The sequence below is a fragment of the Homarus americanus genome, unplaced genomic scaffold (assembly GCF_018991925.1).
Source record: "Homarus americanus isolate GMGI-L3 unplaced genomic scaffold, GMGI_Hamer_2.0 scaffold13662, whole genome shotgun sequence".
Taxonomy (NCBI): Eukaryota; Metazoa; Arthropoda; class Malacostraca; order Decapoda; family Nephropidae; genus Homarus; species Homarus americanus.
Window position 1 is genome coordinate 86688 of NW_024747649.1, and position 17546 is coordinate 104233.

General features: G+C 35.2%; 1 protein-coding gene across 1 annotated transcript; it reads right to left on the reverse strand.

Moving 5' to 3' along the window:
- Positions 1 to 1807: 1807 nt before the first annotated feature.
- Positions 1808 to 17357, reverse strand: LOC121879815 (glutamate receptor ionotropic, kainate 1-like). Its single transcript, XM_042386608.1, has 9 exons — positions 16886 to 17357; positions 7322 to 7417; positions 6650 to 6774; positions 6289 to 6384; positions 5832 to 6055; positions 5346 to 5474; positions 2973 to 3131; positions 2397 to 2487; positions 1808 to 2220 (listed from the first exon to the last, which is right to left on the reverse strand). Exons 2-9 carry the CDS (start codon positions 7395 to 7397, stop codon positions 1912 to 1914), a joined length of 1209 nt encoding a protein of 402 aa, XP_042242542.1. The 5' UTR covers positions 7398 to 7417; positions 16886 to 17357; the 3' UTR covers positions 1808 to 1911.
- Between the last annotated feature and the right edge of the window lie 189 nt (positions 17358 to 17546).

The following is a 17546-nucleotide window of genomic DNA, read 5'->3' on the forward strand; positions in this document are numbered from 1 at the left end:
GATAGAGAGTGGTAGTACCTCTCGACAGGAGCTGCCATGCACAGGCCAACCGGCCTATTGCAGACTCCTTATTTTCTTATGTTCTTATGCTATGAGAGCTCTAACCACCTGAGTTATTTGTCTCATTAACCTTCAATCCCCCACTTTATATCTCTCCTTTTTATCAAATAGTTATACATGACATAATGCACAGTAATGTATTGTGTTATGCGTAGCGAAATATTTTTATTTTCGTTACCCTTCCCTTCCGTTGTGGTGTTGGCGGTGGTGTCGGGATGTATGTATGTAAAGTATTTTATATAATACCTAAAAAATTTCCTAAAATGTGTACGTATGTTTACCTATTTTTGCAGCTTAATGTAGGAGTTCTTTTATATTAGTGCTGTTAGGTTTGTAGACCACCAGTTCACGGTGTTTTGTCAGTCACTGCTGGGCAATGGAAGTGAGAGGATGTCTGGGTTTGTCAGTGGTGGGTACCTTCTCTAATATGGTTTAGTTGAGTATTATATATTCAGTGCTGCTTTACTATTATGTATTGTGTGGAAAGTACAATCAATCATTGTGTTATGAGGTGGTTTCCGTTTTATATACTGTGCACATATTAGTTATTTATTAAGGATGGAAAACCAAGTGTAGTTTAACTTTGCAAGGAGTCATTGCCTATGATGTTTTGTCTTATGCTAAATATTTTCAAATTCGGTGATCTTGTGTATTATTTATTTTCTTGATTTAATTTATCCGCTAAATATGGAACCTGCACAATTATTATGGCAAACTTTTTATTATTAAATTTTATTTAAATCTTTCTTGTGTATAATTCCAAACCTTCACTCCTGAACTGTTGTGATTGATCCCATGAAACACAATTTCGTCCTAATTTGTGTTTGTAGCTTTTGCATTTAACATTGTTTGTCGTGTATTGAAGAAACATTAATTTTAAGTGATAAATATTATGACTAAGTTGTGCTGAGTTGCCATTTTTTTGTTGTTCCATATGTGCCCTCATTATTATATTCATCTTTAACGTAATTCAAGTTAAGTTATGTCATAACAAAATGATATCTTCAATTATTAACTCAGTGATACTAGTAAAATCCAATCCACGCCCCCATTCATTCCATCCTAACTACACTACAAGATAATATCCCAAAACCATGCAAGTTAAATTTAGTTGATGTTACTAGCATAAACTTCTTTTATTCTCCCTTTTTGTTTATGGAATTATTTTTCATCTAAACTTTAGATGAATTGCTTTAGTTTCTGAAGCATTTTTTCTCTGCCTGCAACCTGCGACTCAGGAAGGGCCTTCACCCATTTCTTATCACACAACTAACAATACATCATTATCGTTCTCGGTCAGATGGCAGAGCGTTTAACTCTGCTTTACCTTGGCCATCACAACGTTGAAAAAGAGTTGTTTTTGTTTAATTATACAAGTTAGGTAAGTTAAAAAAAACAAAGCCATGGATGCTTTAAAGCAATATTAAAATTGATATGCCTGCACTTATTGAGTAGCATTAGAAGCTTTGGTGATTGCGTTGTTCACCAAGAGAAATTCACTGTGATGGAATTTTTTTATGATTGACCATCAGTGTCTGAGTGTTGCTTATATATAAATATATATATATATATATATATATATATATATATATATATATATATATATATATATATATATATATATATATATATATATATATATATATATAATATTTTTTTTTTCTTTTCTTATTAGAAGAGCAGATCAAATGAATTGGGGAATAACAGATTATTCGGTTCTTGTCAGAGGGCTACAGGTATGTGTGGAGTGCCGAAATAATACCAGCTTGAAAAGGAAGATTCTTAAGTTAAAGTTATATTTCCTATTTGTTTTACTTGAAAAAATAAATCTATCAATTAAATACGAATTTATCACTTGCCTTGCTGTAATAATACTCGGATAAGGCTGCTGGCGTTTGTCTTGAAGCTTCGTCGATCAAATATTTTGGGAGACAAGTAAGAAGATAAAAGGAGAAAGGTTAACAACACTCCGGAGAGCGATATTAGGAGGGCCACCCACACCAGCGGTGCCAGGGGCAACAGGAAGCCCCACGGGTCCGCCTCCGCCCTCCCTCGACCCGACATGATCTTCATAGAGGCGATGTCTACAGGATATGTATAGTCCACTACCCCGTAGCGGATGGGGGTCAGAGCGAAAGGACCGAGACCAATATCCGCTTCCTGTAGATATACTTTCTTTAACTATAACGAGAATTAAATACTTTAATCGTTGTAGACAAACAACCTGGATTATCTATTTTAGGATTTTCTGGGCCATTTTAGTAGCACTTATCCCCACGTGTATCTACTTAACCTATTCTTTAAGAGAGTGGAAAGGTGTCAAAATATATACCTACCCCTCTGGTCATAACGCCCATCATGCCAGAAAACTGTCCTTTGTCGTTTTGAGTCCCCCAGGTCCCATCTTCAGGTCGCACGTACGAGTACCTGAGGGCCGTTACAAATCATACACAAGTCCTTCTTTTGAAAAACAATCGTGATTGTATTTGTTGCCAAGTTATGCAACATTATAGTAATAATAATTTTTGCTGTTAGGGATTTTATTTTATTGTTGTAACAAGTTTAATATACTGGCATCAAAGCAGGCTTGGGTTCAGTTATGGGATTTGGCATTTAAATGTAAATGAATTAAATTTATCAAACTCAAATATTAAACACAGCTATGTTTAAATGCAAGGGCACATGTTCTACTGTAAGTCCATCAAATGTAAGTGAAGGTTAAAATGCTGTCAAACATAGCCAGGCACTCCTGGTCAGGGAGGAGGTGAGAGCTTGGATAATCCTGTCACTATATATATATATATATATATATATATATATATATATATATATATATATATATATATATATATATATATATATATATATATATATATATATATATATACACTTTAAAAGAAGTTTCAACTCACGTGAAATTTAAACCTTCAGAAAGATACTTTAGCACAGTTTCCATGATTCCCTCGAAGGTGATCCTCTTTCCTCCGGGAGCCGCTACATCCTCTAACACAATAAGGTTATGAGAGGCAAATTCCACCGATACTGCCACCAGATGTGGCTTCTCGAGAAATCTGTCGATAAAGTAATTTATTAGCATAGCCTCCATGCAAACATTCTGCATTGAGAATTAGAAATCTCAAATGGGAATACAGATCTCGTTTCGAATGGAACCTGCCCTAATTATTGCATCCTTGTATATCTGTATACACGAGGAAAAGTATTTATTTTGCTCTTTTTTTTTTCGCCTGTACGTATAGTAGCTAAAACAACTACCTGTGCAGGTGGGGGTCCATATGTTCCGAAATCTTACGTGTGACTAGTGACAGCCCTCATATACCAAAATTTATCGTCCATGGTCTCATGTTTCCCACAAAGTATGCACAGATAATTGTTTTAGGTACTGCATATACAAGACAATGTGCATTACAATGTGTCATTACAATATTGTATTACAATATATTTACGATTCATAACAGGCATAAGCCTGCATGTTCTCATAAGATCTCGAAAACGGTTATGTTGTTTTCGATGTCAACCTCAAGAGTTATGGTTCATGATCAATGAGTAGACACATCAAACGACCTTTGTCTAAAAATACAGCTCTATTGGCTCTTTGCATCTACAGCCTGTAGAGTTCTGCACCTTATTCTAGAGGTATGAAACCGGAACGTGATTAACCTTGAGCTGCCTTAATGATGACTGCCTACTCCTCGGGATGAGGAGGGAGGGTGTTTGTATTATTGAGTCATGGTGGACTTGATATGTGAACCACAATGAACTGGACTGAATTACAATTATACAGATAGAGATATAAATAGACAGCTAGATACCACCAAGAAGTCTGCATGATATATATTAGCCTATAGGAGTATCACTTAAGAGAGCAACACACACCAAGTTGAACTGCCAAAAGCATAAGGAGTCCTTTGGGATTACACGTTCTCTTTTCACTGAAAAAGTGACGTGTTCTAGATTTACCAATTGTGTTCTTATGACCACGTGTTCCTACAAGAAGATATAAGTCTCGCCAATAGTGCAGTACATTGTCAGAACACATTACGTCGGGGGTAAATGTGGGTTTTTTTTTTTTGAGTAATTTTTTATTTTATGGAGATCCATAAGCAACACGTTATTTGTAATAATTATAATGCATATAATGTATATAATGCAGTAATTATAGGTTCTCCAATAAATTTAATTAAATGATATCAAAGTGGAATAAATATTCCGAGTTCATATCTATGAATAATTCAGCCTGTAATTTAAGTCAACCTCCAACACCAGACAATGGATGTCAATTTGTACACTGACTATCAGCTTTAGGAAAATATATCTTTCCCAAATCTAAAGGACTCTTATCTAGTATAGAAAGTGACTTTGTGTTTTGCTCAGTGACCTTAGTTGTTGAAGCACGTTAACACACTTAGAATAATAACAACTAGACTGAGATCTAACAGTCTTGATGAAAAAAATTCCATGATATATGAAGTCACACATCACGTCAGATCTAGAGCGGGTCAAGTAACAGTAGTCGTCGGGAGGTGGTATTAGAAGTTTCCAAATACTAACCAGGACTTTCGCCAACTCGTGGTGTTTTAGTTGTCAACTGGAACTGACTTACAGGCATTACTGATTGAGGGCTCAAGCATCGATCTGTGGTTGTGTTACTTTATAATTGTTATACTTTATAATTGTTATACTCTTCTGAGTAAGTTGGTTGTTATAGTCCATAAATGTAACACAGACACGATAAAATAGAAGGGCTTTGTAATGAGCTGGAGAAGTGAATGTCTTCAGAAGCCTCACCGACGAATCTATTGAGTTACTGAAGAATGTTTAACATCTATTGTGAAGGAAATAGGGGAACTCGTAATTCGCCTTGTCATGACCAACAAAGGTTGAGTACGAATCTTTTTTTTTTTTTAGTTTTTAAGATTCACTTTATCATGAATCTTGGTGTATCTGTTGTACTCAGGTACAGTGCATACTCTTTTGAGGTCTATGATTAAACTGCCTTCTTCCTGGGACTACATTCTCATCCTCAAAGGGTTAACGGTTCGTCGTTACTCAGTAAATAGAATATTATCCTAAAGGTTTCAAATCAACATCCTCAAAAGATTTATCAAAAAATAAGATTGACAAATTAGAAATGTATTGTGGTTCATTTATTTCTCAGAATTATATTTTACTTTACTTTTACTAATAATTTGCTGCAGTGCAAATATCCCACGATAATTATTGAGTGATACTTTAAAAAGTACAGTACAGTTCGTATTCTTGGTCACCTTGTAAACTTATCAGGGAAGAGTGGGAGCTGGGTAGTGAGAGTGAGGCCTCGATGAGGCGTCCAGGAGGCAATCTTCAACGCCTTGGTGCCCTGCGGTCTGTAAGGAAGGTGGACGTACACGCTGCACCTGTTGAGGACACATTTTCAATATAGAATATTACGCCTTAGTATTTTTGGAGTTTATCAATGCTATTTCTCGCAATTATCAAAAGTGGCTACTAAAATTATCCTTACTTGTTCTCTAAATCATCAATAGTGTCCTCTAGATTATTATTAGTACCTATATCTCCATCGTCGACAGCATTTTACTAAGTTACCAACTGCATTTTTCTAGATAGTTGGTTAATAATAATTATCTACACTATCTGTTGAATTATCTCAGTCATCACTACTAAGTTCTTAAACACTGGGCGAATTTCACACAAATATTCTAGTGACTTGAACACATTCCTCTGCATTCACAAGAAAGATTATGTAATGTTACCCGAGGGATCCAGAGGTTTCATCCATGAGGATCAACATGGCGTTCCTCAGAGCGAAGGACTCCTGGAGATCCCACAGTTTTGATAGGGGAAGCCGAGTAACGGCTAGGAGCCTCGTCTCAGCCACTAGAAGGCTGTTCCTTACCGTCTTGCTGGTGATGGAAGTGAGGAAAGTTGGATCGTCGCTCACGACCACCACCGTCACATGCCATGAATTCCGCCGCAGCTGTTGGAATCAGGGTGTTAATTATCACCTGTCAGTCTGATGATATAATGATAACTTTGTCTCAAGAACAATTTAACTATGAATATGTTGACCTTCTGCAGTCTCAAAGATAGACTGGGAATAACCTAACCGCCTCACATGAAAAAGACCCACCTCAACAGTAAGATATGAGTGACCTCATCCCCGGGGTACTAAAAACTAAAGGCAAAAAAGTGATAGTGTATGTGACCTACCCGTTTGGCCGCCTCGATCACCTGATCAACATCTTTGTTGTCCTCTGTAGCCTCGAAAAAGCCAAACAAACAAGGCGTCTGCAGCTGCTTTTTCAACTGGTATGAGAGAAAGAAAGAAGCTTACTGTATAATCATAAAATAATTTGTGTATAATTCAAGTACTGTTACAGCAAATAATAACAACAGTAAAACAGCTGCAATACGACAAAACATTCTACAATTACAGCATAATAATCTTACAATTACAGCATTATAGCAACCTATACTTACAGTATATCATATGAACTCAGCTTCAAAATACTAAAACGCAAGGCATAATTATTTATGTGAGAGTATTCATGCTGCTTGACACACTACGCACCATGCGGAAGGTGTTAGGGGAGGTGACACCATCAGTGAGCAGGAGGAAGGAACACCTTGGGTCCTTCTCTGTCGACAATACAGCCTCCATCACTGTGGCTGACACTGTCAAAGTGTCTCTACTGTCTGAGGGAGTGACAAAATGTAAAGTTTATATAGTACACGTGGATATATTTTATAGGAAATCTCTGTAAATAGGGATAATGTGCTTTATTCTTAGGCTTCCATAATCTAACAGTCTTATTTCAGCCATTAGTATTATTGACTCTAAAAATTGTCTGATTTACTGTATTCAACTGTTAGTTTGGATCTCAGTAATTCGCTATGGAAATATTTTTGTTGTATGGGCTTCTTTTGCCACTTCAACTGTTGGCCCTAAAAATAATGTCGTGTAGCTTAGTTTCGTCTCATTTTCTGTCCTTATGATTTATTCTTAGTAGGCATTATTTCATCTTTTATCGAGTTGCTTAGCTTTTCTTTATAATGTTTTACTCAATTGTCGTGTTTCAACTCCGAAACTGACATACAGGGAAAAAATATTTTCCGCTTCTGATGAAGATGTATATTCCTGCGTATTAAAATTATATCATATTGGTGTTACGTTTACTCCATACTCTGCACGTGAACATATTTTTATTTTCTTTCAAGAGTTTAAATGTAGTTTTTCACGTACCATGAGGGCGAGGCAGTTGGGCGACGGCTGGGGAGACAGTCAGCAACAGGAGTATGGAAACTCCAACAGTCGTCATGGATGATTCTCAACCTCTGACTGCAACGATAAACTTACAATATGTTATTTATTTTCCTCCCTCCGTCCCAAAAGTGTTCTATATAAGGGAAAGTGAAGGCAATACTGCTCTCGGGGTAATAGAATGCGGCATCAAAATCTATACATTTGGCATCAATGATTGAAAGCCCGCGGGCAGCAGATAAGCCAATACCCATTTGATCGCCAAACTTCCCACACACACACACACCCACTGACACCATATCGACATTCTCAGCAGCTGTATCATCTGAATTGCCCGCAGGAAACTCCTATTTATTCCCCGATTCCAATAATATTATCTACCTCTTCATCTATTCTCATTGCTGCTTTCTGATGAGACTCCTTACCTAAATGCCTGATTAAAAGAAAATATAAATCAAAGAAGAAAGCAAGTCAGGCATCATGATTCAGTAGGAGGCCAAGAAGAGGTTAAAAAAAACACAAACAATTTGCCCTCCTAATAAGAAACTAAAAAAAAGTTTAGGTACAGTTGGGAAAATTTCCGAGTGCAACACCATCCATGGATTCGATCCCTACAAATGGGATACCAATGAGCTCAAGGCAGCAGGTAGAGTTTCGTTATTCTGGTAACACTGTAAAGGGAGGGACGGATAGGAGCTGGTCTGCTAGCGGTTTGGAGTGGTGGTAGAGTCCCCGAGTTTTGTGCAGGAGGAAGTATAATGAGGAGAGATGAAGGCGGGAGGGACATAATATATAAGTTAAGAACATGGGCTAGAAAATAGGTAACTTTTTTCTACAGTCAAACTTCGCAACGGGTTAAATGTTGTCTAATGTGCTCAGAAAATATGAAAATATTAATGTATGCTGCACACACCCCTTCACCAACACCTCCTCATACCCAACACCTTGGTCACTGTTACCACATGATTGACTCTACCAGGTGGTTTGCGATTAACTGGTGTAATGGCCCCTGTCTCATCAACAGAAGTATTATATAAATGGGTTATTTACATCTGATTTATATTCAGATTCATCCCCTGTAACTTTCCACTGGCTATGCGGTGACATGTTCAATGCATGTGATATGGTGTGCCCACTGGAAGCTGCGTCATACTATTCTGAGAAAGGCATAAGTAGCCTGCTCTCTGGACTCCTAAAGCGAGCAGTAGTTTGATATCCTTGACTAGAGGAAGACGTTATTTGAGAGCCCCAGTGGATGGCTCTGTCTTCCCTCGAGGGGGAACGACGTACCTATTCCGTTCTCCCTCGATGGGTCACTACTCTAAGTCACTCACAAACTAATATCGAACGGACGTTGATTCACGTTTATAAACTGTACATTAACGCCGTTCCCTTCTCATCACACTCATAAATAGTGGAACTTACGGTTGATCTACACTCAGGAATTATATAAACATAATACTTTTCTAATAAAACAAGAAACTTCAATTGGGTTTCGTTACTAAAGCCCAATATAATATATGTGAACCAATCTGGTTAACTTGGAATTAACCAGCCGTTTCACTAGTTCCACACTGACTGGGTCCCCAGCCGTACAATAATATGATCATAATACATTTAGTATTAGCGAGAATGAGGAGGTCTTGGACGAATACTAGTTTATCCATTGAGGACAATGATTTAGTCCCTTGAGAATGATAGTTTAGACCTTTAGTCGTTTGAAGATAGTGCTTTAATTCTTTAAGGACATATACAATTTCCAAGATGAAGGTGGGGGATTCTCCATCTTAAAACGGTGGTTTCACTCTTTCTTGTTCAAATTGTTAACTTCAGGAATTTCATGTATGTCCCCGAGAAAGTTCTAGCTACAAGTTCCTTTCAAGATAGTTTAGGATCTATTCATATATCTTGGTGCAACCGTAAATACACAGGGAGAAGGAACATGTAAAAATTTTTGTTGAGATAGTAGTATATGTCTGTGAACTCGAAGACGAATTTGACGTGTCCTAGGTAATATGACCAGAAAAAAATAAAATAAAAATTATTTATATATAAAAAGTAGCAAATTACTATAAATCCAAAATCTCGTCCTTACAAACTCTTAAGTGGGTTTCTTTATAATTCTTATAATTCACGATTTCAATTTCACCTTCACACTTATGAACACATTCTCCATTTTTATTCAATTGCATAAAATTTTATTTTATTAGTTGTGTTATTTTGTGGGAATACGAATAATATGTCACGTCAACACTTACTACCACTAGTACAGTAATTCGGGAACTTCGTCTCTTTGTAGAACATTTTTATTTCGGTACAAATATAACGAAATTCGGTCGGTTAATGCAGCACGTCAATAATAAGCACCGGTTGATGTACAGTGTACATTTTATTGAGGAATGCAGAAGTATTCATTACCTTTGCTAAAACTCTCAAAACGACTTTATATATGTCAAAATTACATTACTCCATGATCCGTTGTCCATTACGTCTAGTGGTAAGTGCAGACTTACATTACCAATAAGCTGTGTACCTTTGAAGTGGCTTAAAAATCATTCATGCATAAAGATTTTTGTGACTGCCTTATAGAGGGCGCGAGTGTAAGCGCAGTACAGCGTGTAGCTTACATCAGAAATACTTTATATCGACAGAATATTGTTTACTGACTTTTTTTTCCAGTAAGTAATTCTGGTCTGAGTGTTTGACCATATCCATTTGCACAAACAGTTTATAATGAAACCTAATATGGTATAGAAGCTCATAATATATCAACAAATGCAATCAGATATACTGTGTATACTACACGCAATATATACATACTGTATATGTACTGTATATACAATACCACAAAAGAAAGCTTGATTCAGTGGTATGCTGTTAATTACAAAGAGAAAAGAGCGTCAAGTTCCAAGCGCCTACGTGATGTATTCATATAATTATTAAGAATTTATGGAAATCTACTTAAGAGTGAATATATCTCGAGAACGTTGAAATGAGATGGTTTTCCTTTGTAGTTACTAACGCTTAAAGACCATACATGTTAAAGCACAGTAATACTTTATAACATCAACATCACCCTAATTTAATTTTGGTATAATTTGGTTATGCAGAAAGAGTGCAAAACGTCTTAAATAAAATTGTAATTTTAGCGGACACTCCCCTTACAATATATAAAGAAGGTCTCCCTCTCTCACAGAGGATGAGCTGAGTTTTAAGATTGAATCTGACGATTATCCGTAAAACATATAACAGGAATAAAATGATGAGGAATTAACATTAAATTTACTTCACTACTGCATATTATGATATTATGTTGTATATGTTGTACAGCTGCAGAGAATTTCCCTTGACAGTTGGCAATATTTGACATCTTACTTGTTAATCATATATGAAATTGGTTTACAGCTGATTGAAGTTGCTTTTCATTACATTAGGTCAGAAGAGCAACATAAAACTCACGCCTAAAAGGAAAAATCTAGTAGTCATTATTATATAACATAAGCTCCGTTTCCTACAGATTTTGTCAAAAGAGTCAAGTGAATTTTGTTCTCAGGTGTAGGTGTAATTGATAATGAAAAAACATTGAGACTGGTGATTATGATTTATTGTACCCTAAAAGTATGTGCTTTTATCTATAATTACTATACATTTATGAATTATTATCCTTCAGTCATGAAATCAATATCAGAGTTGAACAAACTTCTCGACCTTCCTTGTAATGTCAGCTTTAATTGTAATTCTTATCACTTTAGTCACATATAATAGAAAAGAAAGTTTGACAGTTAAACTCTAGTTGGTTAAATTATTTCACTACCATTCGTTCATGCCAGTGCTAATTAATACAAATGAAGTATGTTAAATTTTATATTTTTCGTTATGGAAAATAACAACTCTACTCGTAACTGGAACCAGGTATAAGTCAATTCATACGAGATTAATGGAAGCATCATTTTGATGAGCAATAAACGCCTTAAAATTTAAAAGCCTATTATTTATCACTGCATTCAGTTGAAAATAGGGAGGATAAGGTGAAGGGTACTGATAATCAACTGTTTTTGTCCTGCACATCAGTTGTAATGGGTAGATATTATTTTTGCAGGCCAAGGGAGCCTGGGAGACAAAGGGAGACACGATGGCATGATGCAAGTTTCTTATTTTACGGGGTCTGCCACTACGAGGTCGTATGTTCACATGGCCTTCTCGTTTCCAGCGTCTTATCCACCTGCACACGGTGGTCACACTCTTCCCCGTCTCTCTGGCTATGGCTCGGTAAGGCTTCCCAGCCATCCACATACACACTAACGTTCTGCGCTCAGCCAAATTTGTCGGCTGGTTAAGATGTCGACCCTCCATAATTTATTTCTGTATGAAGAAAAAGTGGGATTGTTCACCACCATTGTGATGTGACCGAAAAGTCATTATCCATTATTTAAAAATAATTCAAATCCAAATCACCGTGATCGAAATTCTCATTCTAAATTTTCTAAAAAGACAATATTAAGCAATATATATTACGGGGAATAACCCAGCCGGGCACAGGTCATCGACCCACATCTGGGCCTAGGGGGCAAAAAAAAAAAGTAAAAAGAAATTGAAAATAGAAGAGAAAAATACTGTATTAATCTACGCCACGAAGATGCCGGAAAACAAGCATTTTAAAGTGAGACAGATTGTATAAGTATGGAAAAACAGAAGAAGGCAGAGCAAGACGAGTGTTACGAGCCCACGGCCTTGCTGGCGGAAAACAGGATGCCGAATCAACCGAACATTGCCCCGTTAAAGTATCTGTAAAAGAGAAAGAGTGAAGCAACATTGCGGCGAAGAGAAAAGGAAGAAAGATTGTCGACTAAAGGAGGATAGTTAATAAGACGAAATGCCTTTGATTCCACCCTATCTAACAGTTGGCCAGAAGAAGAGCCACCCCAGATATGAGAGCAGTACTCCAAGTTAGGACGAATGAATCCCTAATATACTTGAAGCAACTGCTCAGGAGTGAAGTAGCTACGGCATCTGTACAACATTCCCAGCTGCATATATAGTATGTGGGCCTTGTCTGTTGTTGACTTCATTTTTCCCACTAATATTTTCAGTCAGGATGACCTGAAAGCGATTTTTGTTATGGAAGTCAGTTTTTGTCAAGGTTTAGTTTAGGTTAGGCTAAGTTAGGTTAGTTTAGGTTATGATTGGTTAAGTTAGAAATTGAGTTACACTTCCAGGTAAGAATTGACGACAGTTTCTGTTTCAGTTTCCTTAATATTTATTGATTTTCAATGGAAAACGGTCGTAATTAGATAAAAAACGCGTTTGTTTTTTCTCTTCGTGATTCTCAACACAGTAGTTGATAAAACAAATATTATTTTTAGCGTTTCTAGAAAAAAAATGATTATCTTCATTGTAGTAAGCATCAAATATTGAGCAGAATGAGACCACAATTGGCCTTTAAACTAGCAACAGTTACGGTCCCAGCACTCTGATTGAAATTTGAGGAAGCTGCTTTTTGGTTATAATTTGTCAATTTTATGATAGTTAAATTTTTATGTTATGCCATTTTCAAATGAGAAAATTTATTAACGTACTATTTTATCTGATTTTATTACTATTATTTGTTTTCTAATTTTGTAATATATTTGAGACAAAACCGAGTGTAAGTTGAGACGTTGATTTACGCGAACAAAATCAGACGTTCACTGCAATGTTGCCAGGTACAGGGAAGTATCCCTTCTGGGGGAAAATGATCCTTAGAGGGAAAAGGGGAAGACAAATGAAAATTGGTCAAAATCTAGGGAAAAGGGGCATCTTGAAAGACTACCAAAATATTTCGACGATTATTCAAGCTTGAGTCAGTCGGCGACCATACAGTGTATGGTATAAACCCATCCTCCACACCCACAAAGTATTTTGTTCGTCCAATCTTGCCCAAAAGTTGTTAAACTAACCAAACTACTTCGTTGTTTGCCGTGTTGTACTGGCACTAAATTAACTTTAGTCACATTCCCCCGCTCCTCTACAACACTACCCCCCTCTACCCTGCCCCGTGATAGGTTCTGTTTTCATTAGTTCGAAATCATAAATATATCCTGCTACAGTGTACACTATATTATCTGTACAACCACCTGGGCTAGGACCTCCGGACACCTTTTACAGGTTGTCCTTTATCTGGGTAAACAATCAAGATAAAATATCGTACCAGACTAGAAAGATGAAAATAGGCAAAAACGTATTAGATATTAAAAGGACACTTACAGTCGCTACTGATAAGGGTTGGAGTTCCAGAAATTTTTTTAAGAGCTGCAGGAGGAACTGTACGGGATAAATATTGTCAAATCAAAGAAGAATAAAAGTACATAAAAATTACCGTTGTATTGATTATTCATTCCATTAGAGACTTTTAACAAACTATTTATATATTTTGATATTTTAAGCCACGCAAGTAATAATATCATGTTAACATGCAGATGCTGTCATGTTGAATATCACTAATTTAATGCTCTAAAATTAAAATACTAGCATGTTGCTTTATATCTTTTTCAGCACAACCACACACACACAAACACACACACACACATATATATATATATATATATATATATATATATATATATATATATATATATATATATATATATATATATATATATATATATATATGCAAGTAATACATCTCAGGGGTGAGTACAGTCTGTACTCACCCCTGAAGATGTGAATTACACGAAAGCGCTTGGGAATCTTGTGTTATCAGCATATACCTAGATCACGCGCAACTACAGTGATTTACTTGCATATATATATATATATATATATATATATATATATATATATATATATATATATATATATGACCTGACCTCATGTTTAATAAGGTCATCCTGTATATTTAAGCCCTCTCTGTCCAAGTAATCCAGTTGCCTCTGAAGATGTCTTGAATAAAGACGAAAGCTAAGGTGCTCCGTTGTTTCCTTTTCCCGTGTGATTTTATCAATATATATATATATATATATATATATATATATATATATATATATATATATATATATATATATATATATATATATATATATATATATATATATATATATATAGGTATGTATATGTCAGCAGACATAAGCAAGTTTGCGGATGACACCAAAATAGGGCGGCAAATTAATTCAGGGCAGGATGCAAATGCATTACAGGAGGATCTAAATAAACTGCAGGGGTGGTCTGAAAAATGGCAAATGAAATTCAACACCAGCAAGTGCAGCGTACTTAATATTGGAAGAACAAATACTTATAATGTATACAGCCTGAACAACATCAACCTAGAGAAGTCGACTTGTGAAAGAGACCTAGGGGTACTTGTAAGCCCGGACCTACGGCCTAGAAAACAGTGCGTTAATGTTCGAAATAAGGCAAACAGAGTATTGGGTTTTATATCTAGAAGTGTAAGTAACAAGAGTGCAGAGGTCTTATTGCAACTATATCTTGCGCTAGTTAGGCCGCACCTCGATTATGCGGTTCAGTTCTGGTGCCCCTATTATAGAATGGATATAAATTCACTAGAGTCGGTGCAGCGAAGAATGACAAAAATGATTCAGGGACTTAGAAACCTTCCATATTAGGATAGGTTAAAGAAACTTAACTTGCATTCCCTAGAAAGACGAAGAGTGCGGGGAGATATGATAGAAGTATTTAAGTGGGTGAAAGGAATCAATAAAGGGGATATAGATAAAGTTCTTATAATATCCGAGCAGGATAGGACTCGGAGCAACGGATTCAAGTTGGATAAGTTTAGGTTTAGGAGGGAGATAGGAAGAAACTGGTTCACTAATAGGGTGGTGGACGAGTGGAACAAGCTTAGCAACTTTGTAGTAAGTGCGGGAACTCTGGAAAGTTTCAAAAGGAGGCTAGATAGATTCATGGATGATAGAGAGTGGTAGTAACTCTCGACAGGAGCTGCCATGCACAGGCCAACCGGCCTATTGCAGACTCCTTATTTTCTTATGTTCTTATGTTCTTATGTGTATATATAGTGATGAAAAAGTGACAATTCGTTTTTCTTTACATGACACGTAGTTCACTCTGGCACACTGTCTCAAGGCTCTATTTTATTATTATTATTGTTATTATTTTTTGTTATTCGAACGCACGCTTTGTAAATGTCTATAAAATATTCATATTTTTGGTCTAATATTGCTTAGATTTGTCTTGGCAATGCAAAAATCTTACCTCCACATCAATATAAAGAAGCACAAGGAGTTTGAAGGATGCTTTAACCATTTTTGTTTATACTTTACGGTGGCTTAAGCAGATCTCTTAAACCCCTCCTTGTTTTTATGGTATCGTATCAAGTGACCAATATTCACGTATTCCTGATGTAACAACCTCGTATATAAACACAAGCAACTTTTCTTTCTGTTGAGGGATAAAGTCCATTTACAAAGACCTGCTCAGAATGCCTCTCATCTGCCACCAATACCCAAATGTTCCATCATTTTCCACCACATATAATTTGTTCTTTTCACAATTATCGAGAGAGTATCTGAATTAAAGAAGTGAGAATATATGAGGTGTATCTCTGCCTTCAGATCTTTGTTCTTGAGTATATTTTGCTATAACTTATAAATGATATATATATATATATATATATATATATATATATATATATATATATATATATATATATATATATATATATATATATTTGATTACGGACATTAGCCCATCCGGGCACAGCTCACTGACCCACATCACGGACGGGGGAGGGGGGCAAATTATAATAATAATAATATCAACTATAATGATAATAATAATAATAATAATAATAATAATAATAATAATAATAATAATAATAATAATAATAATAATAATAATAATAATAATAATAATAATAATAATAATAATAATAATAATAATAATAATAATAGCAATAATAATAATAATCAAATAATAATAATAATCAAATAATAATAATAATAATAATAATAATAATAATAATAATAATAATTAAATAATAATAATAATAATGAATAAATCCAAAATTGAATGTCAGATCAACAACTTAGGATTTGGTGACAATATTCGTGATGCCATATAGCAGCAGGGTCTACCATTAAACACATTATGTTTCCAATATCTTCCCAGGCGGTAGTACCTCCCGGTTTGGTAGCTGCCTACTACCTACTACCGCTAAGTAGTCAAATAATTTCAATAATTTTCACTCTGAAACGTTAAGAAACACACACATACACACGCACGAACAAGCACATATACCCCTGAAGATGTGAATTACATGAAAGCGCTTGAGAACTTCGTGTTTTCTTGTGGTTATCAGCATATATATATATATATATATATATATATATATATATATATATATATATATATATATATATATATATATATATATATATATATATATATATCAATGGTGCTCATGTGAAATACGTAGTCCAGTATTTTGCTTTTTTTATGAATTAATTGCACTGATTCTAATAAAACACTCATTATAGTTTTAGTGATGCACACTTTTATTTAACAAATACACAAAGTGTGTTTTGGGTAACTTACGGTAAGAGTGGAGTGTAAGCAGTAGGTGGCGGGAGACACTTCTAGGCGGGGCGCGGTGGTCCAAGGCAATGAAGAGAAAGCCTCTGTGACGCTCCTTTTATTTCTTCCCCTTGCACAAGCTCAGTGCCAATAGTCACGCGACAGTGGTTCTTGCTATAACCCTGTCGCTTATAGACTTAATATTGATTTAAAGCGGCTAGTCATAACTCCTCATACATTTTTTACTTAACCAAGTGAGGTTTACCATATAAGTGTGTTTATAAGTATTGGTATCGTACAAAATAGATATAATAACTTTATAAAAAAGATTTGTAATAATTATTCGATGATATAAGGTGATATCCAGGTATGTTGATCCCTTCAGTGGCTTGATGAGGTGGTCATTTGACGTTAATTTTTTTTTACAATTTACAATTTGCATTAATCTTGAAGTTTTGTTTGTATGCTGTAAATATTTTGATATCTGTGCACTGCAATAATATATTTCTACTTTGCTAGAATTCTTAAAATTATAATATTAATAATAATAATACTAACAATAATTTAATAATAATAATAATAATAACAATAATAATAATAATAATAATAATAATATTAATAATAATAATAATAATAATAATTACAATAATAATAATAATAATAATAATAATAATAATAATAA

Bases quoted from the DNA above. Each gene is read 5' to 3' on its own strand.
- LOC121879815 (XM_042386608.1), bottom strand. From the start codon at position 7,397: ATGACGACTGTTGGAGTTTCCATACTCCTGTTGCTGACTGTCTCCCCA. The intron at 5,475-5,831 runs GTAACATTACAT...TGTCCTCAACAG, and splicing joins GAAACCTCTGGATCCCTCGG to GTGCAGCGTGTACGTCCACC. The intron at 2,488-2,972 runs GTGAGTTGAAAC...AACGGCCCTCAG, and splicing joins TCTGAAGGTTTAAATTTCAC to GTACTCGTACGTGCGACCTG.